Raw genomic sequence first — 26,717 nt, forward strand, 5'->3', positions numbered from 1 at the left:
TTATGTTAAGCTAAATTACTTCAAATTAAGTTTTAAGTTAAAATGATGTTGGTGTCAAAATCTTAATCGAAAATTCTACGGAGTATTCAATTAACTACCGCTGCGCCACCATGAAAGGTGGAGTAACTGCATTACAGATAATGCAGCACCGGAGACCCGGGTCCGATCCCGACTACGTGTGATGTCTGTATGGAGTTTCCCCGTGACCTGCATGGGTTTTCTCCGAGATCTTCAGTTTCCTCCCACACTCCAAAGACGTACAGGTTTGTAGGTTAATTGGCTTGGTAAATGTAAACATTGTCATTAGTGGGTATATGATAATGTTAATGTGCGGGGATCGCTGGTTGGCACGGACCTGTTGGGCCGAAGGGCCTGATTCTACACTGCATCTCTAAACTAAACTAAACTACACTAAACTAAATGAAACTAAATTAGCTATAAGAATCAATAATCTATCTCCTTACATCATAGGCAGGACAATGTATTCATCATACCCAGCAGGTAATTTGTAGTTACTGCACAATGGTCTATACAGTACATGCTACCTGTTGAGTTGTGGTTTTCAATGTATTCTCAAGGTTAAATGTTAAAGGTTTTGCCGATCCACCAGGTAAGCACTCGGTCTGGAACTGTGGGTCAATGAGGTTGAACATTGAATGCAGCCACTTGTGGAAGGCGCTTCACCTAGACAGACAGACCCTATTAGGAAACTGGGGAGAAATCCACTGTCCCCGGCAGAACCTAAAGTGCCCTCCATAATGTTTGGGACAGACCCATCGTTTATTTATTTGCCTCTGTAATCCACAATTTGAGATTTGTAATAGAAAAAAATCACATGTGGTTAAAGCACACATTATCAGATTTTAATAAAGGTCATTTTTTGTTAATTTTGGTTTCACCATGTAGAAATTACAGCAGTGTTTATACATAGTCCCCCCATTTCAGGGCACCATAATGTTTGGGACACAGCAATGTCATATAAATGAAAGTAGTCATGTTTAATACTTTGTTGCATATCCTTGGCATGCAATGACTGCTTGAAGTCTGTGATTCATGGACATCACCAGTTGCTGGGTGTCTTCTCTGGTGATGCTCTGCCAGGCCTGTATTGCAGCCATCTTTAGCTTATGCTTGTTTTGGGGGCTAGTCCCATTCTGTTTTCTCTTCAGCATATAAAAGGCATGCTCAATTGGGTTCAGATCAGGTGATGGCTTGGCCACTCAAGAATTGCCCATTTTTATAGCTTTGAAAAACTCCTTTGTTGCTTTAGCAGCATGTTTGGGATCAGTGTCTTGCTGTAGAATGAACAACCGGCCATTGAGTTTTAAGGCATTTGTTTGAACTTGAGCAGTTAGGATGTGTCTGTACATTTCAGAATTCATTATGCTACTATCATCAGCAGTTGATTCATCAATGAAGTGAGCCAGTACCTTCAACAGCCATACATGCCCAGGCCTTGGGCAGTTCCTTCTCTACTCCATACTTTGCTCTTGCCATCACTCTGATATAAGTTCATCTTTGTTATCCGCCACAAGACCTTTTTCAAAAACTGTGATTGCTCTTTTAAATATTTCTTGGCAAACTGTAGCCTGGCCATCGTATTTTTGCGGCTAACCAGTGGTTTATATCTTGCAGTGTAGCCTCTGTATTTATGTTCATGAAGTCTTCTGTGGACAGTGGACATTGACAAATCCACACCACCTGAAGAGTGTTTCTGATCTGTCGGACAGGTGTTTGGGGATTTGTAGCACCTGGTGGTCGGGCCACTGGTTAATCGTGCCTTCGCCACTCATTGGATCGGTCGTTTTGGAGTGCCAGTGGACATTTCATCTGACAGGGGTGCACAGTTCACCTCTGAGTTGTGGTCTGCCATGGCCTGGCTGTTGGGGGCTCAGCTGCATCACACCATGGCCTTCCATCCGCAATCCAATGGGTTGGTTGAGCGTTTCCACCGCCGTCTCAAGGATGCTTTGAAAGCACGGCTCACAGGTTCGGATTGGGTCGATGAGTTACCGTAGGTGTTGTTGGGAATTCATACTGTCCCCAAGGAGGATCTGGCTACATCCTCTGCTGAATTAGTGAACGGTATTCCACTTACGATTCCTGGCGATTTCATTCCGGCTGCGCAGGAGCAGCAGGAGTCGCCCTCCTCTGTGCTGTTGCATCTTCAGGAGCAGGTGGGCACGCTTTCTCCTGTTCCAACATCCCGACACAGCGTTGTTTTCTCCTATGTTCCGTCTGCCCTCTAGGACTGCCCATATGTGTTCCAGCATCGGGATGCTCATCATACGCTGTTGCAACGCCCGTATGAAGGTCCATTCCGGGTGTTGCAGCACGGCATTTCGTCTTTTGTGTTAGATGTGGGCAGAAAGCCTGGGATTGTATCAGTGGTGTATCTTAAGCCTGCTCATGTGGACATTGACGAGCCAGTACAGTTGTCTCAGCCTCGCCGTCGGGGGCATCAGCCCCTGTCGCCTGTGCCTGTGGGGTGTTCGAATGCGGATCCTGTGGTTGCGAGATCAGGCGGTTGCATTCGTCCGCCTGCTTGTTTTTGTTCCTCTGGTTCTGGGGGGGGGGGTCGTGTGGCACCATCTGGTGGTCGGGCCACTGGTTAATCGAATCCTCGTTCACCATGTGATAAGAGGCACGTGACTGAGGGGCTAGAGGCATGTGACTGAGGGGTTAGAAAGGAATTTACTCTGGGCTCAGCAACACTGCTCTTGGTTTTGATTTATTTTTTGTTTTATAAAGCTTGTCCTTGACTTCCCAAAGCCCGACTCCTTTATCGTACTTTAGATTTTTCTATACTATAGAGAGAATTCTTCTGTCATCAGCTGTGGAGGTCTTTCCCTGGCCTGCCAGTCCATTTGCGATTAGTAAACTCACCAGCAGTTTTTTCGTAATGATGTTCCAAACAGTTGATTTTGGTAAGTCTAAGATTTGGCTGATGTCTCTAATGGTTTTATTCTTATTTCTCAGTCTCATAATGGATTATTTGACTTTCATTGGCACAACTTTGGTCCTCATGTTAATAAACAGCAATAAAAGTTTCCAAAGGTGATGGAAAGAATGGAGGAAATACAAGGTGCTGAGAGCTCTCATACCTGCATTGAGGAGGCATTTAAACACACCTGAGCAATTACAAATACCTGTAAAGCCCTGTGTCCCAAACGTTATGGTGCATTAAAATGGGGGGACTATGTATAAACACAGCTGTAAATTCTACATGGTGAAACCAAAATGTATAAAAATATCCCTTATTAAAATCTGACAATGTGTGCTTTAACCACATGTGATTTTTTTTTCTATTACAAATCTCAAATTGTGGAGTACAGAGGCAAATAATATAAATAAATAATGGGTCTTTGTCCCAAACATTATGGAGGGCACAATATGTCCAGAGTACTGGAAGAATTGTTATGATTTACCAATTGCCTCCTTTCCAGTCCTTTTTAATTCATTCATTTTTCTCTGTATTTTTCTGATACTCACATTATGATAATTCTTCACTTTTGCTTTTATGTTATCCTTATCTGCTTTGCATTACATGGAACAGTAAATCACAGGAACAGGTTCTTCATCCCACAATGTGTGTGCTGAACAAGATGCTAAAATAAACTAATCTCATCTGCCTGAACATCATCCATCCCTCCATTTCCTGCCTAACTAACTACAAGTCTCTTAAATGCCAAAATAGTTTCTGCCTCCACCACCACGCCTGGCAGCTGGGACCATTGTTTTTTTGTCATAAACAAATGACTTGAATGAGAATGTAGTTGGACAAATTAAAAAGTTTGCTGATGACACAAAAATTGCTGAGCAGCAAAGGTAAATAGTGAAGAATGCTGCGAAAGGATGGCGAGCAACATCTACAGTTGGAAGGTTGGGTGGGGCAGTGGAAGGTCAAACTTAATCCAGAAAAGTGTGAGATAGAAACATAGAAAGTAGATGCAGGAGTAGACCATTCGGCCCTTCGAGCCAGCACCGCCATTCAAATTGATCAAGGCTGATCACCCAGAATCAGTACCCTGGTCCTGCTTTCTCCCCATATCCCTTGATTCTGTTAGCCCTAAGAGCTCTCTCTAACACTCTCTTGAATACATCTGGTGAATTGGCCTTCACTGCCTCTGTGGCAAGAATTCCACAGGTCACAACCCTCTGGCTGAAAAAGTTTGTCCTCATCTCAGTCCTAAATGGCCTACCCCTTATTCTTAATGGTGCACTATGGGACGTCAAACATTAATGGGGCATATTCAGTAAATGGCAGTGCCCTTGGGGTGCTGGCACACAAAAGACTGCAGATAGATAAAAGCTGGAGTAACTCTGGAGATTCTGCCTGTCCTGCTGAGTTACTCCAGCTTTCAGTGTTTATCTTTGGTTTAAATCAGCATCTGCAGTTCTTTCTTACACACAAGATTGCAGATGCTGGAATCTTGAAAGAAACAATCCGTTAGTGGAACTCAGTGGGTCAGGCATCAATGGTAGAGGTAAAGGGATGGTCAACATTTTAGGTTGTGATCCTGCAGCAGTGTTGTGCTGTAGAAGAATGTAAAGGGGAGATAACCAGGATAAAGAGATGAAAGGGAGAGGTACAACAAAGTGGAATCAGGTGAGCTGGATCCAGGTGGGGGAGCGGGGAATATGGAATTGAAATAGATTTTTAAAAAAAGGAAAAATAAATGAGCAGATGGTGCTGGGAGGGAAGGAGGAAGAAACAGAAATAGGATAGTACCAGATAAGGGAGAGATAATACAGAGATGGACTGATAAATGGATAGAAAGGCTTTAGAGAGCTAGGGGGCCAATGCACGCAGATGAAATGAGCCCAATATATCTAATTGGTCAGCAGGGACAAGGTGGGCCAAAGAGCCTGTTTCCACACTGTACTGCCCTATAACTTTGAAACTACAGCATCAGATGGGGCAAGGCGTAGGATGGATGGACCAGGGCAAAGAAAATCTGGTGCATATGTTTGGGTGATGGGCGAATGAAAAATGGAAGGAAGAACAAAGCAAGAGAGTACTGGTGTGCACTATTGGAAGTGGGAAAGGAATACAGGGTAAGTGATTTACTTGAAATTGGAAAATTCAATACCATTAGGTTGCAGGCTACCCAAGTGAAATATTAGGTGTTGTTCTTCCAGTTTCCATTTGGCCTCACCATGGCTGTGGGGAAAGGGACATGTAACCAAAGGTGAGGAGATGGGAATGATGGATGATGAGTGGGGAGTGTTAATGTACAGGCAGATTTGGGATGCAAGTTCATAGCTCCCTGGAAATGATGACAGGGGAGGATAAGATAGTGGAGAATGGATTCAAAATGCGTACCTTCATAGGCAGAGGCACTGTGCGTAAGAGTTGGAATGTCATGTTGCAGCTGCAGAAAACTGTAGATGGGCCACACTTGAAGTATTGTGTACGGTGTTGGTGGATGGTTCTGGTTGCCACACCACAGGAAGGATGTGTAGCTTTAGAAAGAGTGCAATATAAATTAGCAGGATGTTGCCTGGAATAAAGGGCTTTAGTTACAAGGAGAGATTGGATGGGCTGGTTTGTTCTCACAAGAGCTTAGGAAGCTAGGAGGTGATACTGTTTAAGAAAGAATTGCAGATGCTGGAAAAATCGAAGGTAGACAAAAAATGCTGGAGAAACTCAGCGGGTGAGGCAGCATCTATGGAGGGAAGGAATTGGCGACGTTTCGGGTCGAGAGACAAAAAATGCTCCATTGCCAGAGTGAGGCCCAGCGTAAATTGGAGGAACAGCACCTCATATTTTGCTTGGGTAGTTTACACCCTAGCGGTATGAACATTGACTTCTCTAATTTCAGATAGCCCTTGCTCTCTCCCTCCTTCCTCTCCCCTTCCCAGTTCTCCCACAAGTCCTACCGTCTCCTCCTACTTCCTTTCTCGAAACGTCGCCAACTCCTTCTCTCCATAGTTGCTGCCTCACCTGCTGAGTTTCTCCAGCATTTGTTGTCTACCTGCGAGGTGATACTGTTGGTCTACAACATTATATGGGTCATGGATTAGGTCAATAAAGTCTTTTTCTGAGGGTGGGGGAGCCTAAAAATAGAGGGCATAGGTTTAAAGTGAGAGGGGGTACCAGTGAAGTAGATCTGAGAGGTAAGATTTTCACACCGATTCTATGACTCTCTCTTTCTTTGTTATTGTCTTGAGACTAAATTGACCCTTTGTGATGAATCGAAGAGAATTATCTCTTAAATAATTCAAATTGTCATCATTACTGTGTATAAGTGATAACTGGTCAGCCTGCTCGTTTTAGCATTCAGTAAGCAGTTGGTATTTGATTTGCTCTTTTTGTCTCCATTTAATCCTGCAATCAAAACCCTAATGGGTTCAGTAATATAAGATGGGCAAAGAGCAAGAAGACTAATTGTGATTTGCGCCGGTATTTGAAGTAGGTTAAAATGTACCTTTACTCAGATACAAAATCAAGTTTCTCAATCCTCAACGTGATTGGGCTCATGGCTAACCCATCCCTGTGTTCTGTGCATGTAAATACATGAGGTATGATATTGCGTGGAGAATGTCTGAACTTAATCAATAATCATCCTAATCAGCTATGAATTGCTGCTTGTCTTTCAGGACACAGAATATCTAATGTGAATTCCTTTGCGGCTTGCTGTGATGACCTTTTAAGCATTCTAAGCATTACTCTAAGAACATATGAAACAGGATATGGCCGCCATGGCCTCTTGAGTCTGTACCACCACTCAATAAGATCATTGCTATCCTTGACCTTGTACTCTTTCTCACCCTTTCTCTGTCACTCATATTCCATAGCATCAAAATCTATTAATCTTAACCTTGAATATATTTACTGGCCAAACATTCGCAGCCAGCTGGGGAGAACATTTTAAGATTCATGTGTTATCCTCTGTGTTATCTCAGCCCAAAATGATTGACCTTTTATTCGATGGTCCTCAAACCACAAATCACGAGGCAAAGGAAACAGGCTCTCATAAACCATCTCACAATCATGTTTCAACAGGATCACATTTTGCAAAATCTTCCCTCATGGACAATAAGTCGAGTGACTCTTCACTGCTCTGCTTCCAAGGCAATTCTATTCTTCCTTAAATGCAGAGATTTCATCAGAATTTGAGTCTGACACCTTTACCCTTATATTCCAAATCTCTTACAATAAAGGCAAGTATACTAGTTGTCTTCTAATTTGCCTGGTGCATTTGGAAATAACATCCTACAATTGATGACTTGACATTAACATCCTACAGTTTATGGACCAATATTCCCAGATATCTCTATATGCCAACATTTAATAGGATATCAACATTTTAAAGTTCACATTTACTGTTATTTCTAGTGAATTGAATAATGTCACATTTTTCTAATTGTCTCATGTAGTCATACAGCACAAAAACAGGTCATTTGGCCCATCATGTCCATATTGATCATTGAGTACGCATCTATACTAATTCCATTTGCTGGGACTTTGTCCATAGCCAACAGTGCCTTTGGCATTCAAGTGTTTATTCAGATACTGTTAAAAAGTTAATCCTCTTCTTAAACCTAGGCTCTCTGATCCTAGACATCGGTGTTATGTGGAATTTCTATGCCCTTAATTTTATATACTGTACCTCCATCAGGTCCCTGGTTAGTTTCCTTTGGTCTAAGAAAAGATGTGAGCTGTGCTTTATTAGTGACGGGCGTAGAATGAGCATGGGCACCATCGTACAACTTTAGATAACTTTGGTTAGGCCACAGCTAGAGTATGATGTGCAGTTCTCGTTCCACGCTAGAGGAAGGACATGAGCGCACTGGAGAAAATGTAAAGGATATTCATCAGAATATTGCTGAGGATGGAATGTTTCAGTTATGAGGTGAGACTGAATAGGCTGGGTTTAGTTTAGTTTAGAGATACACCATGGAAACAGTCACTTTGGCCCACCAAATCCACGCCAAACATCGATCACCCATTTGCACTAGTTCTATGCTAACCCACTTTCACATCCACTCCCTACAATCCAGGGACAATTTACAGAGGCCAATTAACGTGCAAACCCACACGTCTTTGAGATGTGGGAGGAAACTGAAACACCTGGAGGAAACCCATGCGGTCATAGGGAGAATGTGCAAACTTCACACAGACTCTGCAGAGAGTAGTGCGTTCGGCCGAACGCACTATGGGAACTTCACTCGCCCCCCCTGCAGGAACTATACATCAGTAGGTGCAACCCATTCCACCCGTGCAGCGGACTGTTCCAGCTGCTACAGTCAGGCAAACGCCTCCGTTGCCATACTGTGAGAATGGAGAGGTTGAGAAGAAGCTTCTTCCCAGAGGGCATTAGGACTGTAAACTCCTATCTCACCAGGGACTAAATTTGCTGTACCACTCTACTGCTTTTTCTTAAAATTGCTGTTTTTTTTCAATTTTTCCTTCCGCCCACAATATTTAATATGAAAAAGAATATGTGATTCTGTTACATTCTGTTTGTAGTTTGTTTGGTTGTTTGTTTGTCTTTTTGCACAAAGTCCGCGAGCATTGCCACTTTTCATTTCACTGCACATCTCGTATGTGTATGTGACGAATAAACTTGACTTGACTTGACTTGACAGGATCAAACCTGGGTCTCTGGTGCAGTGAGGTAATAGGAGTCTCTCCCTACTTACTTACTTACTCTTGTAGAATCTATTGCAATTCTCTTTTATCCAGTCTGCTAAGGATATCTCGTGTCCCCTTTTTGCCCAGCTAATTTCCTTCTTAAGAATATTCCTACATCCCTTATGCTCTTCCCCATGTGGTTGTAGAAGCTAAGAACTATAAAAGTGACAAATTAGCAGAAGCACAAATTAAGTAAAATCATTCCATATGTTATTATCAAGCACATACTTAATGTTGCTCATTAAATTCATTTACCCATAACTTTAATAGATTAACTTGTTTATGTTAAAACAATTATGCTTTGGCTGAAATGGCAATGGAGACATTTTTGTTAAAAAAACCTTTTCCACAATGGTTTTCCACAGTGTAATCTCAAATCATATTGAATAAGCACCCAAAACAGAAGTGTTCCTTATACATTATACCTTTGCTTTAATAGTTCTACATCAAATTTTTTTTAAAGGGAAACAGGAAATCTCAATGTATACATTGTTTATCCCATTATGTCAGACCGCTGGTTAAATTAATCTAAGCAACAACTACTCCTTATTAGAATCATGACGGGCAATGCAAATCAAAGTAAACAAAACCAATAATTGCTAGCAAGGAATTACTGTATTACCTATAATATATATAATATATAGTTCTCGTGGAAAGGAAGAATCATAATTTACAGTCAAATAAAAAATATTAGCCAAAAAATGTTTAAGAAGGAACTGAAAATGCTGGAAAAATCGAAGGTAGATAAAAATGTTGGAGAAACTCAGTGGGTAAAGCAGCATCTATGGAGCAAAGGAATAGGTGACTGTTCTTCAGACTGCTGTGGGGGTGGTGGGGGCGGGAAGAAGAACTGGCTCTGGGCACTGGACACAGTGGGCTGTGGGAGAGCTGGGAAGGAGAGGGGCAGATTTAAAATAGGCGATCCGCAGAGCTTACCTGAAATTGGAGAAGTCAATGTTCATACCGTTGGGGTGTAAACTACCCAAGCAAAATATGAGGTGCTGCTCCTCCAATTTACGGTGTGACCTTACTCTGGCCATGGAGGAGGCTCAGGACAGAAAGGTCAAATATTGGATTATGTTCACAAGGGCTACTGCTCTAGCTGTACGTGGTCTGTCACCGGAGCTAGAGAGAGAGAGACAAGGGTGGGAGCATGCAATTATACACCTAATAGGGGGAGTGGTTAGAGGTGGTGAGGTCACTATGTTAAAGGCACATGCACTAGCCATCTACATGACTGTTCTTCAGACTGATGTGGGGGTGGTGGGGGCGGGAAGAAGAAAGGAAGAGGTGGAGCCAGAGGGCTGAGGGAGAGCTTAGAGGGGGAAGAGAAAGTAAGGACCTCCTGAAATTAGAGAAGTCAATGTTCATACCACTGGGGTGCAAACTGCCCAAGCAAAATATGAGGTGCTGCTCCTCCAATTTACGGTCGTCCTCACTCTGGTCATGGAGGAAGCCCAGGACAGAAAGGTCCGATTCGGAATGGTAGGGGGAGTTGAAGTGCTGAGCCACCGGCTGATTAAGGTGGTTATTGGGAACCGAGCGGAAGTGTTTGGCGAAGCGATCACCAAGCCCACGCTTGGTCTCACCGATGTAGAGCAGCTGGCACCTAGAGCAGCGGATGCAATAGATGAGGTTGGAGGAGGTGCAGTGAACCTTTGCCGCACCTGGAAAGACTGCTTGGGTCCTTGAATGGAGTCAGGGGGGGAGGTAAAGCGACAAGTGTAGCATTTCTTGCGGTTGCCAGGGAAAGTGCCCGGAGAGGGGGTGGTTTGGGTGGGAAGGGATGAATTGACCAGGGAGTTATGGAGGGAACTGTCTCTGCGGAAAGCAGACAGGGGAGGAGATGGGAAGATAGTGGCCAGTGGTGGGATTCCATTGGAGGTGGCGAAAATGTCGGAGGATTATCTGTTGTAGGTGACGGCTGGTAGGGTGGAAGGTGAGGACAAGGGGGACTCTGCCCTTGTTGCGAATGGGGAGTGAGAGCTGAGTTACGGGGTATAGAAGAGATCCTGGTGAGAACCTCATCTATAGTCGAAGAGAGGACATCTCCGATGCCCTGGTTTGGGACACCTCATCCTGGGTGCAGATGCGGCATTGACGGAGGTTTTGGGAGTAGGGGATAGAGTCCGTATAGGAAGCAGGGTGGGAAGAAGTGTAGTCCAGATAGCCATGGGAGTCAGTGGGTTTATAGTAGATGTCGGTCAGTAGTCTGCTACCTGCGATGGAGATAGTGAGGTCCAGAAATGGGAGGGAGATGTCGGGAATGGTCCAGGTGAATGCCGGATGGAAGTGAGTGGTTGTATTAGTGCAGGAGGTGGCACCAATGCAGGCTCCTAAAATGAGTTCATTTTTTGTACTGTGACAATATAAAACTTCTTGAGATAAGGACCTGAGGTTTATAATACAGAGAACATAAGTTCTATAGTGGTACACTATATCCTCGCAGAACATAAAAGCTGCACTTGGAGTTTTGTGTTCAGCTTCAGTGACCCTGCCATGGGAAAGTTGCCATTAAGTTGGAATGAGTGCAGAAAAATATTCTGAAGATTGAATCCTGAAGATTGGGCAGGCAAGGACTTTATGTGTTGGAGTGTAGTTAACAGAGGGGTGATCTTATAGATATGTATAAAATCCTGAGGGGCATAGATAGGGAGAATGCATACAGTTTCGTGCCCCCTGTGTTCCTAATGAATCAATAATTAGAAGATTTAGGTTTAAGGAAGAGAGGAGAAAGACTTAATAAGAACCTGAAGGGCATTTTTTTAATCACAGAGTGATACGCATATGGAATGAACAGCAAGAAGAAGTGAGAATGAGGCAGGTACAATAATAATATTTGTAGATGGTTTATGCATGCAACCTATAATGTAGCTACCTCTATACCACTAACCACGCCTTAGTCATCTCAGTATCACTGTGATATCTTCCCCTTGCTCCTCCCTTGGTTCCAGTACGCCTGAAGACTAGATGCAGTCAGTACTGGGACGTGTTTGACATGTGCTTTTATTAAGTAAAGACTCAGTAAAGTTACAGTGTGTCAGACTTAAGTCCTTTACATGGTGTCAGTAAGTTAAACGCGCGCCTCCTGTTTATCGGGTTTTATTTGCTCCTAGTTTTACTAGTGTTTAATTCCCCGTTCACCATGGCATTCTCGTGCCGCAAGCCCTCTCCCCTTGTCTTTGACGCTGACATTGCGGAGCAATGGGCTACTTTCGTGATGGACTACAACCACTTCATCAACATCGTGCACCGAAACGACCCTGATGCGGTCAAAGCCTCACTCCTGCTGAACCTTGTCGGTCCCGATGCTATGAAGCGTGCTCAGGCTTTCACTTACAATCCAGCGGTCCTGGATGACAACGACCAGGTCGTCGAGCCGGCTGAATCTGCCAACGACTCGGTATGTCTCTTACGCAAGTTTGCGGAGATTTGTGACTTGCCCTCCAACCGTATATTGGAGCGGGCTAGATTCTTTACAAGGAAACAGCAGCCTGATGAACCTGTTGAATGTTTTATCGCTGACCTGCGCTACCTTGCTCAGCGGTGCCGTTTCGAGAACATGCATGACCAGCTCACCAGAGATATTTTGGTCACCGACATGCTAGATCAGAAGCTACGAGCGGAGCTACTGCGAAGACTGGATCTCACCCTGACTGAGGCTATGCATGCATGCCGAATAGCTGAGGTGGTTGCCCCGCTACATGGGCAGAGGGGATCTGACAATCGGGCTATTAATCTGACTGGTGTTGCTATGCCCCGTCGCAAGCAAGACAACGTTCGCCCTGCACCGCGGCTGACTTATGCCGCTCGGCTCCCGCTTGTCAAGAAGTGCCCCAACTGTAATTATGTCCACACTATGCAGTCGCAGTGCCCAGAATTTGGTAAAGCTTGTAATTTCTGTAAGAAGATGAACCATTTCTCAGCTGCCTGTCGCTCCCGTGGGAACGTTCCTCCAGCTCCCAGACAAGTTTTAAACAACCTTCAACAAGTTGATAACGAATTCGGTTCCCAGTCTTCTGTCGACACTGCCCTCGACTCTGAGCCCAGTATTTCCATGGGAGATGCCAGTGTTTATTCTCTCCTTCATAATCAATCTCGCCTCCCCGATCCTTCTGTGCTTGTCACTGTCAACAACAAATCCTTCACTGCTAAGCTGGACACGGGGGCGAAGGTGAATGTTATGTCAACATCCCTGTTCAGGAAGATAAGAAATAATGAGCTGTTAACTGCTGATCGCTCCATATTGCGTGCTTATGGGGGAGAGGAGCTAAAACCTGTGGGGAGGGCCACCTTCCACTGTGTGCTGAAGAAATCTTCCCGTGACCTGTCGTTTTTCATTCTTGACTGCGACTGTGTGACTCTGTTGAGCAATCAGGCCTGTCAGGATCTGGGGCTGGTGTCCTTTGACCGTACTGTCCACGAAGTGCGGGTGATGTTGAATCCACTCTCCGAGTACCCTGACCTCTTCGATGATGAACTGGGTAAGCTGCCCCTTGTATACAAGATCGCAACTGACCCGTCGGTTGTACCAGTGGTCCGTACTCCACACAGGGTGTCGTTTGCCATGAAGGGCAAGGTCGAAGCCATGCTGAAGAACATGGTTGACATGGGAGTGCTTGAAGCTGTCAGCGAACCCACCGAGTGGGTCTCCACCATGGTCGCCACCATGAAGAAGGGTAAGAACGAGATACGGGTGTGTATCAACCCCAAAGACTTAAATCTGGCAATAAGACGTCCTCATTACCCCATGAGGACTGTAGAAGATGTTGCTGCCCAGGTCGGTCAGGCCACGGTGTTTTCTGTCCTTGATGCCAGGAGCTCATTCTGGCAAATACCTCTAGACAAACACTCCTCAGACTTAACCACTTTTGGCACCCCCTTCGGAAGATTCAAATTTTTGCGGATGCCATTCGGCATCAACTCTGCTAGCGAAGTGTTTCAATGCTCCATGGAGCAATTTTTGCCGGCCTGCCGTGTGCCATTATCGTGGATGACATCCTGGTTTATGGGAAAGATGCTGCTGAGCACGACCACAACCTCCGACGGATTCTAGACCGCGCTCGCCAGATCAACTTAAAACTCAACCTGTCAAAGTGCAAGTTCCGTGTAGCTGAGGTACCCTATGTTGGCCACATCTTCACAGCCCACGGGCTGAAACCTGATCCGCAGAAGACCAACGCTATCTCCGAGCTGCCTGCCCCGACCGACGTGACCAGCCTGCAGCGTTTCCTGGGCATGGTCAACTATTTGGGAAAGTTCATCCCCGACCTCAGCGAGTTGAGCGCACCCCTGAGGCAACTGACGAAAAAAGACATTGCCTGGTCCTGGTTTCCCCAACACCAGCAGGCTTTCGACCTTCTCAAAACAAAGCTGATCAGCACACCGACTCTCAAGTTTTTCGATCTGCAACGTCCGATTGTAGTTACGTGTGATGCTTCCCGCTTCGGACTCGGTGCTGCCTGCCTGCAACTCCATGATGACGGCTCGCTGCAGCCCATTTCTTATGCCTCGCGTACCATGACAGACACTGAGCAGCGATATGCACAAATCGAGAAGGAGCTTCTTGCGGTTGTATTCGCCTGCTCCAAGTTCAAGGACTTCCTTTTCGGTACCAGGTTCACCGTCGAGACGGATCATCAACCCTTGGTGACCATCCTCAATAAGCCTATCCACATCGCTCCAGCCAGACTCCAGCGCATGATGCTACAGCTCCAGCGGTTCGACTTTCTGATCGTGTACAAGAGGGGCACCGAGATGCATGTGGCCGACGCGCTGTCCCGGGCCCCCCGCTCCTCCTGTGACAGGCACCCCTACAAGCAGGAGGATCTGCAGGTACTCAATGTCAACTTTGTTCCCTCTAAGCAGCTGCAGTGCCTGGTTGAGCACACCGCCAACGACCCCGACCTGCAACAGCTCGCAGCTGTCATCCAGCGGGGGTGGCCCAGCAAACGCACCTCGCTGCCTGCGGGTGCCCACCCTTTCTTTCTGGTCCGCGACGAGCTTGTGCTCCGGGACGGCATCATCATCAAGGGTCACAAGGTGGTCGTCCCTGCCTCCCTATACGACTTGTACTACAACGCTGCCCACATGGGGCATCCCGGAGCCGATGCCACCGTCTCACATGCCCAAGAACAATACTATTGGCCCGGCATGGCCAAGTACATTAAAGCCCGAGTAGCCTCCTGTCCTGATTGCAACACTCTTGCCCCACATCAGCAGCGCCAGCCACTTCTGCAGCAGCCTGCGCCTGCCATGCCCTGGACCTCGCTGGCTGCTGACATATTCGAATGGCGAGGCAAGCACTACCTGGTGTTGGTTGATTCATACTCCAACTGGTTCGAAGTGGACCTTCTCCCTGCTATCACCTCTGAAATGGTTATCAGTAAGCTGCGCCGACACTTTGCTACCTTTGGGTCCCCGGTCCGCTTGCAGACCGACAACGGCCGTCAATTCACCAGTGCAGAATTCCAGGCTTTCGCTGTGAAGTGGAACTTCACTCACTATACCAGCAGCCCTGAATACCCGCAGAGCAACGGCCTGGCCGAGCGAGCTGTCCGCAGTGCCAAGAATTTGCTCGAGCAGTCTCGTCTCTCCAATGATGACTTCTACCTGGGTCTACTCAACCTTCGCAACATCTCACGGGACCCTACCATGCGATCCCCTGCCCAGCGTCTGATGTCCCGCGTGCTTCGCCCACTGATGCCGATTGCCCAACAATCCCTGGTGCCCAAGGTCCTCCAGCCCGCCGCCATCCAGCAACGGATTGCTCACAATCATGAGGTACAGCGCCGCTCCCACGACAAGTCCTGCCGCCCGCTCTCAACACTACTGCCTGGCCAAGTCGTCCGCATGCAGACAGCCACCGGATTCTCCCGACTCGCAACCGTTGTTGGTGTGGACGACTTCCCCGAGATCTTACCTGGTGGACTTTGATGGAACTGTCTACCGCCGGAGCCGCCAGCACCTGTTGGCCGTTAACGAGCCTCAGCCTCCTCCTGCGGATCCCTACGCTCCTCCGTTGTGTTTCAAGCCTGTCATTACTAATTACCCCACAGCTCCCTGCATGCCCCGGTCAGTTCGCTTGCCGCGTTCTCCTCCCTCTGCGCTTCCTGGTTTCGGGCAGATGATCTCCTCCCCTGCCCGCTCTCCTTCTCCTCCTTCTCCCCCGTCTCCTCCTCCTGGATCACCCGTGCCGGTTGGGTCACCTCCCGCATTCCCGGTTGGGTCTCCGCCGACTTTCTCCTTCCCGGCTGCTACTGCTCCGCCTCCTCTTCTATCTGGTGGGGAGGGTGATGGTGCTATACGCACACGCTCGGGTCGGGTTGTCAAACCTCCTGTCCGCTACGGTGATTTCGTTTAAATTTGCATGTGTTGTATAATCACACTGCCACTGTTATAACTTCAATTTTAGATTTCTAAGGGAAAGGATGTAGATGGTTTATGCATGCAACCTATAATGTAACTACCTCAATACCACTAACCATGCCCAGTCATCTCAGTATAACTGTGATATCTTCCCCTTGCTCCTCCCTTGGTTCCAGTACGCCTGAAGACTAGATGCAGTCAGTACTGGGACGTGTTTGACATGTGCCTTTATTAAAGACTCAGTAAAGTTATAGTGTGCCAGACTTAACTCCTTTACAATATTTAAAAGACATTTGGACAGATACATCAGCAGGAAAGGTTCCGAGGGATATGGGTCAAACACAGGCAAATGAGACTAGCTTAGATGGGCGCTTTGTCAGTATGATGTATGACTCTGTGCCAAGATATTTTCAAGACGAGAATATTTGTCCAGACACAAAATGCTGGAGTGACTCAGTGGGTCAGGCAGTATCTCAGTATCAGTATCTCAGTCTGAAGAAGGGTCTTCAGTTTGAAGAAGGTTCTCGACCCGAAACGTCACCCATTCCTTCTCTCCAGAGATGCCGCCTAATGCGCTGAGTTACTCCAGTATTTGCGGTTCTTTCCTACACAGAATAGTTGACCATTATCTTTCAAGCATGAATCAAAAGCCAAATGGATAATCTAGTTATGCACCAGTCTGTATGATTAAATTGGCTCTTCATTTAATTTGAAGGATGGATCATTATGAGAAGAAACTTGGGCAAAGTCATTTAATCACGAACAAGTATCATTTTCCACTGTGGGCTCAATTACTTGCACTAGGCAAGTGAATACATGATTCAGAGATCCTTTATGTTTGGCCCACGGTTCTAATACTAATGTGTTGCCCTCCAGTTGTCACAAAATAATACCCAAGGAATCTGCCAAGAAACCTACTCCCAATTTCAATCATGATTGGTATCTTTTGTCAGGCTCAGATTCTGTATTACAACAAAACCCAGCTGGCTGCCCCAGTCAAAAGCCAACCCCAAGAGAATAACATCTAAATTTCAGAGAGAATCTGAAATGTGAAATAATGTACAGAATCAATCATTACTACAGATGGTAACAACGAGAAGGATGGGTATATCGAGTCCCATTACATCATTGTTAATGAAGCACCCTTAACATTGTAATATGCCCCAGGGCAATTCATGGTAAAGTGTTTACAATTTTATTACTAAGAATGAGAAACCATACAATCCTACAGTTTATAAATTTAAAACAAAAGGAAATTGTTGAGCAGTACACTGGTAAACTAAGATGTTTCAGTGCAGAGCAGGAGCATACATATTCATGACGTATATTTATATAATTTGTATTCTGTGTATTTTTACATTGACTTTTAAATAATTTGCATTTAATTCCGTGTTCAAATTTGTCATTAATTATCAAATGTTATTTACTATTACCATTGATTTTATACAGATGGTAATGATTGATTGCGGGCCATAAATTAAAAGCAACTGTGAAAGCATTAATGTAAGATAATAATGAGGCAGGTGAGGTGGACATCGAGAGCAGACACAAGCATTTCCAGTCAAACTTCTTTGCGGATAACCTTATTCCTAATACATCCTCTGACAAAAAAATGAGCAATGTCATAGGCATGTATTTAATCAACATTTTACATAAACATGTTTCTTGCGCTCACAAGACTTTTATTAACTCAGCAATTTTAACGTATCAAAACGAGCAAGACATCTGAGCCCTAAAGAAATTATTGGGTTGGATGAGAAAAAACAGAGCTAAAAGAGAAGGCTTGAAGTAATGGCTTAAAAAAGAAAGAGAAGTCCAGGAGCAAAGAGATTTAGAAAGGAAATTTGAGAGTTTAAAGGGCCTGTCCCACTTTGCGATTTTATTTTGGCAACTGCGGGTGTCAGTGACTCACGCCAGCAGTCGCCGAAAAAACGTCAAATTTTATGACAATCTACGACAGACTACGACACAGTTGACGTCAAGCTGTGACAATCTGCGTCAGCCGACATCAACATTTTCAGGACCTCAACAGCGACAGCATACGACAGCGTCTACGACATCCTGTGACCACAGACGTCAAACAATGATAGCCGAAGTCAACATACGTCCACCCGTGACACGATACGGCAAGATACGACAGGCTGCGTCACTGTCTACGACATCTGAGGACAACAGGTTGACGCATGATGATGTATGATGATGCATGAAGACGCATGATGACGTTGATGACACAGGCTGTCGCAAAATGAATTAGCCGAGGTCATGACCTTGCATCACCATGTGTCACTGGACGTCACCCACAGGACAGCCTACATCAGCGTGCGACAGGGCGCACGACATGATAAGACACGCAGGTGTCGCGGAAAGATTTTGAACATTCCAAAATCCAGTGGCGGCAAGGAGACACCATGCATCATTACATACATCACCCCGCGGCAACCTCTTTTCAGGCTGTCGCCGAAAATGTTGCCCAAGTGGGACAGGCCCTTAAGGGTTTTGCAGTGAAGGGATTACATTTGGAGTTGGTCAAGTGGCCAGAATCAGAGAAGTTCATCTATTTTGGAGGAGTGGAAGATAGAGAAGGAAGAGTCCATGGAGGAGATGAACACAGATGAAAATATAAAACAAACCTTGCATAATTTTCACCCAGTCAAGAACCCCGGGAATTGTTAGCCATACTGGAACTGGTAGGAAATAGGACATGGGCAGTCTTGCAGCTCAATTAACTTTCCAATGAAAGTTGATCCAGAGAGACATTTCCAAAGAGAGATCTCCTGGTGCCCAGATGAAACATTTCTTTAACCAACATCTCTAAAACCCACTCATTCTGCATTCATCTCACTATTGCCATTGAAATATTTCAGAAGTAGTTCATAGGCCGTAAAGCACTTTATTGTTAATTATCTGTAACTTCTCTACCTTGCAAATCGAGGACAGAAGATCCCGCCACTCTGAGAAATTACAAGATGTTTCTGCATCCTGGATTTTCATAAAATGTACATAATCAGTGCACATTATTCATTTGTGACAACCATTAATGACAACATTAATCTCTCTCGACTGCTGCTCGGTCATTAGATATTACAAATATCTTGATTAAACTCTAATTACACTGCACTGATTTTGATTTTCACATTGAGTTTATCCTAGATACTTTCCCATCAGTAAGAGATAATTAGGATGTGATTTTATCAGAAAAATTCTAATAAAAACCCATACTTAATGACAGTAAACGATTTCTCCCATTTACTGGTTTACTGTTTCCCTGACAACTAGTACGTTCCATTGCAAATATGTCCTGTTGTGTAATTGTCAACATCACGTGCTCAAAATATACCTATGAAATGAAATTCAGAGATAATATTACAATTCAAATGGTTGATGGCATGATATGGTTTCTGGCACATTGGTTTAGCAATGTACCTATCCCCAAACTGGAGGGAAACTTTACCAATCGACATTGCATTGATGGATAATGTACTCTCTTTGTTCCTCGCGTTTACTCCTACCTTCCCATCTTTTCTGTGTACCAACTCATTCTCTGTCACGCAGCAGGTTAATCGACCGTTCATAGTCAATGGATAGAAAATCTGGAATCATTTAAGAATGAGCAATGTTACTGATTGGCCGTTTCGAAGTGGACCATGGTTTTAATGAAAATAACAACAGTACGGAGACTGGGATGTTGCGCTGGTGTTTGGCAGACAACATGCAAATCTCTGCATCTGGCGGAGCTCTGGCTGTCGAACCCAGACCCCCATCCCGTTCACTGAGGAAGAGGTTGGAGACTTCATTGCGCCGAGGGACCAGTCCGGGACCCTCGGTCTCAGCTAACGTGCAGCTAAACGGAAGAGACAGAGCTGATGTCTTAATAATATCAGAGACAGCATGAGACATCCCAAACGGCCGTCCTAAAGGAATCAGTCAGACAAAGAGGAGAGCATTTGAAGGTCTGAATGGGACAGCGCCGCTTGCTGAATGAACCTGTCGTGATAGTATCCCACTCAAGCAGGTGGAGAGAACTTCTGCTCCCTACCATTTCAAGGATAATATACTGATTAATATATTCATTTGTTTCTATATAAAATAATGCTTTGGAGCCGCTCGACATCCACCCCTAATGCAGCGAGAGGGAAAGTCAGAGTTCCCTTGGCTGCCGCGGCGACTGGATGTGGAGCCAGCGTTCTCGCTGCTGCCGTTTAAACAATAAGCCCGAACAGCGCGGCAACACAAAGAGCGACCATCGCAAGCCTTACCTCGCACAGACGCCGGCTGCCGCCAAATTGCTGCCTCTCCAACCTCGAATCATCCCCACCAACCTCGACCGGTGTGCTGGCTACGTTTGTAAATAAATATCGCGCCACAAGCAGTGAAAACATAACCTCGCCAAGGGATTCAGATACAAAGATATTGATGCCTAAAACCCGCCCCGATGCCCCCGACGCACACGCAGCCCCCCCCCCCCCCCCCCCCCCCCCCAAACTTACCCCAGCCTGGCATCACCATGTGTGTGGATTTAAGCTGCATCCAACCTCAAGTTGTTTGTGCAAAAGGTGCTCCGATCTTATATTCCGACCCCTCTATTCACCCGTATTCTTTAAATTTTAAAACCCAGTCAGCTAAAGCTCATGTTCGTTTGTAGGGAGAGAGAAAAAAACAAGCATGCTGTACACTGTGATCGGCGCAGGCGAATTCCCACAATACAGATGCAATCGTTAATGACTGTTGGACAATGGGACCATATGTGTCCTTTTTTTTTTTTTAGCATAGGCACGGTGCATATACCGAGCATAATCCATCGTGGGCTGTAATGTGTTTGTAATTGTGGAATGAATAGTGGGCATCTTCAAACTCAGCAGTGGGAATTATTGTGTGCTGATGTATGATCGATTTCTGCAACATGCAAAGTCAAAGTCCAATGAAAAGAAAAGAACGATAAAATATGAATTGAGTGATTTGATCCATCAGGACAACCTGTATCCGGGATTGTGCTACTACATTGCTTTAGAAAGCCTAAGTAATTTTGATCTGCAAGTATTAAAGAATAAATCAGTATCCTAGGATATTGAAAGGTTTGTTAAAGAACAATGGAAGAGCAGATACCAAACAAGTTTAAGTCTAGATTTGTAGAGCCATTGGAATTAGGGATGGGAGGCCATTTAGTCGGCACTAATGCCATAACTGTTCCTGAGACTAACTGCTCTATTCCTATTTCTCTTTTTCTTTAATCTTATTTCCTCCAAAATAAGCCTGCTGACTGAAACTGTGAGATAGACCAAACACAGAATCTTTCTCATCTTTAAGCTTTTGCTTGCAATCAGACCAATTCATCTGCTCCACGTCTATATGTCTACCTCTCCTTTCCTCTATTTTGTAAGGATTGTGGTTTGTTTTTCATACACTATATACTGTAAAATGCTATTATATATTTCTCTATATTTATTAGGACAACGCCTCAGATCTATCCCCCACCGCAAATTAGACAATTAGTCTATTATTGCTCTGTTTTGAAATCTTCAATTTTTTACACATTTACAAACCTAATATCATTGAGAAAACACACATCTCTGGAGATGCTGCCAGACCCGTTGAGTTACCCTAACACTTTGTGTTCTCTTTTCTAAATATTCCTTGTTTCTAAATATAATTTTAAGCATGTCAAATGAAAATCTATTTTAAAAGCTAATACTAAAATCTGAAATAATAAAAATAAAACTCAGCAGGTCAGGCAGCACCTGTGGAAAGAGAAACAGTTAATGTTTCAAGACTACAAACCTTTGTCAGAACTGTGTTTGATTACAGATGCTGCCTGAGCTGCTGAGCGTATCCAATATTCTCTTTTTATTAATTCCAGATGTCTAGTTTCTGAAGTTTTTTGACTCTCATCAACAAAAAATAGTTTGCAGTGTGAGGGAGAGTGAGCCTGGAATGGGAATGACATGATCAGATGGAGAAGAATTGGCATGAAACTTATAGTACAAATGGCCTTCATCCGCATCAAAATGATTCTATGATTCTACTCAATGAAAAATGGAGAACCAAAACAAATTTAGAAGGCACAATTTTGAACGAGCTCTGGATTACTCACTGCATGAGTTGTATTCTGTAATATGCTAACCACAGTGAGGTTCCATTCTGTAATATCCAGTCGAGTAAACAGGATGACAGCTCTGTAACTGCTCATGGAGAGTTATTGTAGCAATGGGAGAAAAATGGATATAAGAACATAAGAAACAGTAACAGGAATGGGCCATTCAGGCGCTTGTGCCAGCTCTGTCTTTCAGCAAGATGAAACTGATCCGTTACCTCAGCACCGCTTTTGGGTGGGAGATTGCAACCTTCACGTGGTCCACCCTGTTTCGACGAATGCAATCAACCTGGCGTGCACAAACAGAAGATCAAACAGAACAAGTTGTCTTACAACTTTAGGCTGTGCACACCATATTCAAGAAGAAGCACCTCTTTTTTGCAGTAACCCCTTATCCCTTTTGGAATTTAGGGGTACGTTTTTCTTACACACAAAAGGTGGTTAATATCTTGAAAATGCTACCAGATGAGGTGGTGGAAACAGATAGTATTTCTATGTTTAAGAGGAATGCAAACAGACATTTGAATAGGTAATACATAAAAAATCCTAAGGCAGGCATACAGGATCGGTAATAAGAGCAGACATACCCATATTTAAGATGCAGTTTAACTGTGGACCTGTATAAAGGAGGCAATCATTTGTTAAAATTTGTTCAATTTTGTTTGTTCTGAGCCTTCTTTCAACATATTCCATAAACCATTTGCTTGCTCATTCACATAGAATCTACAAAACCACTCACCCTGCTTCAAATGACACTGAGTTTGAATCAAGGGAAGGTTCCTTTGCTTGAGTTCAGTAGTATATTGAGAAGGATAAATATAGTTTTACTTTGTAAGGACCTCTGTAATCAGTACACATTTTATTGAGGGATGTCGACCTTTGTGGAGTCAGCAGATTAATCATGAATGAGATACTCACTAGTTCAATGAATATAAACAGGAAATGCTGGAATAATTTGACAGGGCAAGCCGTATCTGTGGGCAGTCGGAAGAATGGTCAGAAATGTCACAAAGTCATATCCTCCAGGGATACTGCCTGACCCATTGAGATACTGCAGGACTATGTGTCTTTTTATTTATAAACTAGCATGTTCAGTTCCTTGTGTCTTACAGCTTACTTTCATTTCTGATTCAGTCACAGACTTACATAGAAACATAGAAACATAGAAATTAGGTGCAGGAGTAGGCCATTCGGCCCTTTGAGCCTGCACCGCCATTCAATATGATCATGGCTGATCATCCAACTCAGTATCCCATACCTGCCTTCTCTCCATACCCTCTGATCCCCTTAGCCATGAGGGCCACATCTAACTCCCTCTTAAATATAGCCAATGAACTGGCCTCGACTACCCTCTGCGGCAGAGAGTTCCAGAGATTCACCACCCTCTGTGTGAAAAAAGTTCTTCTCATCTCGGTTTTAAAGGATTTCCCCCTTATCCTTAAGCTGTGACCCCTTGTCCTGGACTTCCCCAACATCGGGAGCAATCTTCCTGCATCTAGCCTGTCCAACCCCTTAAGAATTTTGTAAGTTTCTATAAGATCCCCTCTCAATCTCCTAAATTCTAGAGAGTATAAACCTAGTCTATCCAGTCTTTCTTCATAAGACAGTCCTGACATCCCAGGAATCAGTCTGGTGAACCTTCTCTGCACTCCCTCTATGGCAATAATGTCCTTCCTCAGATTTGGAGACCAAAACTGTACGCAATACTCCAGGTGTGGTCCCACCAAGACCCTGTACAACTGCAGTAGAACCTCCCTGCTCCTATACTCAAATCCTTTTGCTATGAAAGCTAACATACCATTCTCTTTCTTCACTGCCTGCTGCACCTGCATGCCTACTTTCAATGACTGGTGTACCATGACACCCAGGTCTCGCTGCATCTCCCCTTTTCCTAGTCGGCCACCATTTAGATAATAGTCTGCTTTCCTGTTTTTGCCAACAAAATGGATAACCTCACATTTATCCACATTATACTGCATCTGCCAAACATTTGCCCACTCACCCAGCCTATCCAAGTCACCTTGCAGTCTCCTAGCATCCTCCTCACAGCTAACACTGCCCCCCAGCTTAGAGTGTCATCCGCAAACTTGGAGATATTGCCTTCAATTCCCTCATCCAGATCATTAATATATATTGTAAATAGCTGCTGCGGTCCCAGCACTGAGCCTTGCAGTACCCCACTAGTCACGGCCTGCCATTGTGAAAAGGACCCGTTTACTCCTACTCTTTGCTTCCTGTTTGCCAGCCAGTTCTCTATCCACATCAATACTGAACCCCCAAGGCCGTGTACTTTAAGTTTGTATACTAATCTCTTGTGTGGGACCTTGTCGAAAGCCTTCTGGAAGTCCAGATACACCACATCCACTGGTTCTCCCCTATCCACGCTACTAGTTACATCCTCGAAAAATTCTATAAGATTCGTCAGACATGATTTACCTTTCGTAAATCCATGCTGACTTTATCCAATGATTTCACCACTTTCCAAATGTGCTGCTATCCCATCTTTAATAACTGACTCTAGCAGTTTCCCCACTACCGATGTTAGACTAACTGGTCTGTAATTCCCCATTTTCTCTCTCCCTCCCTTCTTAAAAAGTGGGGTTACGTTTGCTACCCGCCAATCTTCAGGAACTACTCCAGAATCTAAAGAGTTTTGAAAGATTATTACTAATGCATCCACTATTTCTGGAGCTACTTCCTTAAGTACTCTGGGATGCAGCCTATCTGGCCCTGGGGATTTATCGGCCTTTAATCCATTCAATTTACCCAACACCACTTCCCGGCTAACCTGGATTTCATTCAATTCCTCCAACTCCTTTGACCCGCGGTCCCCTGCTATTTCCGGCAAATTATTTATGTCTTCCTTAGTGAAGACGGAACCAAAGTAGTTATTCAATTGGTCCGCCATATCCTTGTTCCCCATGATCAACTCACCTGTTTCTGACTGCAAGGGACCTACATTTGTTTTAACTAATCTCTTTCTTTTCACATATCTATAAAAACTTTTGCAGTCAGTTTTTATGTTCCCTGCCAGTTTTCTTTCATAATCTATTTTTCCTTTCCTAATTAAGCCCTTTGTCCTCCTCTGCTGGTCTTTGAATTTCTCCCAGTTCTCCGGTATGCTGCTTTGTCTGGCTAATTTGTACGCATCATCCTTCGCTTTGATACTATCCCTGATTTCCCTTGTTATCCACGGATGCACTACCTTCCCTGATTTATTCTTTTGCCAAACTGGGATGAACAATTTTTGTAGTTCATCCATGCAGTCTTTAAATGTCTTCCATTGCATATCCACCGTCAACCCTTTTAGAATTAATTGCCAGTCAATCTTGGCCAATTCACGTCTCATACCCTCAAAGTTACCTTTCTTTAAGTTCAGAACCATTGTTTCTGAATTAACAATGTCACTCTCCATCCTAATGAAGAACTCAACCATATTATGGTCACTCTTGCCCAAGGGGGCACGTACAACAAGATTGCTAACTAACCCTTCCTCATTACTCAATACCCAGTCTAAAATAGCCTGCTCTCTCGTTGGTTCCTCTACATGTTGATTTAGATAACTATCCCGCATACATTCCAAGAAATCCTCTTCCTCAGCACCCCTGCCAATTTGATTCACCCAATCTATATGTAGATTGAAGTCACCCATTATAACTGTTTTGCCTTTGTCGCACGCATTTCTAATTTCCTGTTTGATACATTTCCAACTTCACTACTACTGTTAGGTGGCCTGTACACAACACCCACCAGCGTTTTCTGCCCCTTAGTGTTTCGCAGCTCTACCCATACTGATTCCACATCCTCCAAACTAATGTCCTTCCTTTCCATTGCATTAATCCCCTCTCTACCCACCTCCTTTTCCTTTCTCTCTATCCCTCCTGAATATTGAATATCCCTGGATGTTCAGCTCCCAGCCTTGGTCACCCTGGAGCCATGTCTCCGTGATCCCAACTATATCATAGTCATTAATAGCTATCTGCACATTAACCGACATGCACTTGTCCCCTCCCACTTTCTATCGAGGCCTCTGTATGGAATAGACATTCATTTTGCTACCCTATATCTGTGGTTGGCAGTAAAATCACAGGCAGCAGAGTGGCCCAGCTAATGGAGATAGACAAAAGTCTGAAGAAGGGTTTAGGCCCGAAACGTTGCCTATTTCCTTTGCTCCATAGATGCTGCCGCACACTCTGAGTTTCTCCAGCACTTTTGTCTACCTTCGATGTTCCAGCATCTGCAGTTCCTTCTTGAACAGCTAATGGAGATGCTGCCTCATAGCTCCACTTACCGAGATTCAATCCCAAACTCCTGTGCCCTCTGTGTGGAATTTGTCTGTTCTCCCTGTGACCATGTGGGGTTCACCCAGGTGCTCTGGTTTCATCCCACATCTAAAACCATGCAGGTGCTGGTTTACAAAAAAGCTACAAAGTGCTGTACTAACTCAGCGGCTCAGGCATCATCTCTGGAGAATGCTCCAGATATTATGCCTGACCCGCTGATTTACTCCAGCACAGTTTAGTTGCTTAACAGGCCAGTGTAAATTGCTCCTTGCATGTAGATGGAAGGGAGAATGGTGGGTGGTGGCGGGGGGATGGGGCATTATTTAGGAAGTAAAGG

At 44.6% G+C, this 26,717-nt stretch overlaps 1 protein-coding gene across 2 annotated transcripts in view; it reads right to left on the reverse strand.

The window, feature by feature from the left end:
- Positions 1–20,429, reverse strand: part of LOC129697213 (macoilin-like) — an 84,859-nt gene extending 64,430 nt beyond the window's left edge. The window contains exons 1-2 of one of the 2 annotated variants that reach the window (XM_055635546.1): positions 20,266–20,402; positions 19,519–19,599 (exon numbers count right to left, since the gene is read on the reverse strand). In XM_055635546.1, the coding sequence (XP_055491521.1) occupies positions 19,519–19,547 (29 nt within the window). In that variant the 5' untranslated portion in view covers positions 19,548–19,599; positions 20,266–20,402. Of the gene's footprint in view, positions 1–19,518; positions 19,600–20,265 lie in introns of both variants that reach the window. The other variant, XM_055635545.1, reaches the window with a different exon arrangement.
- Between the last annotated feature and the right edge of the window lie 6,288 nt (positions 20,430–26,717).

This window comes from Leucoraja erinacea, chromosome 5 (genome assembly GCF_028641065.1).
Source record: "Leucoraja erinacea ecotype New England chromosome 5, Leri_hhj_1, whole genome shotgun sequence".
Taxonomy (NCBI): domain Eukaryota; kingdom Metazoa; phylum Chordata; class Chondrichthyes; order Rajiformes; family Rajidae; genus Leucoraja; species Leucoraja erinaceus.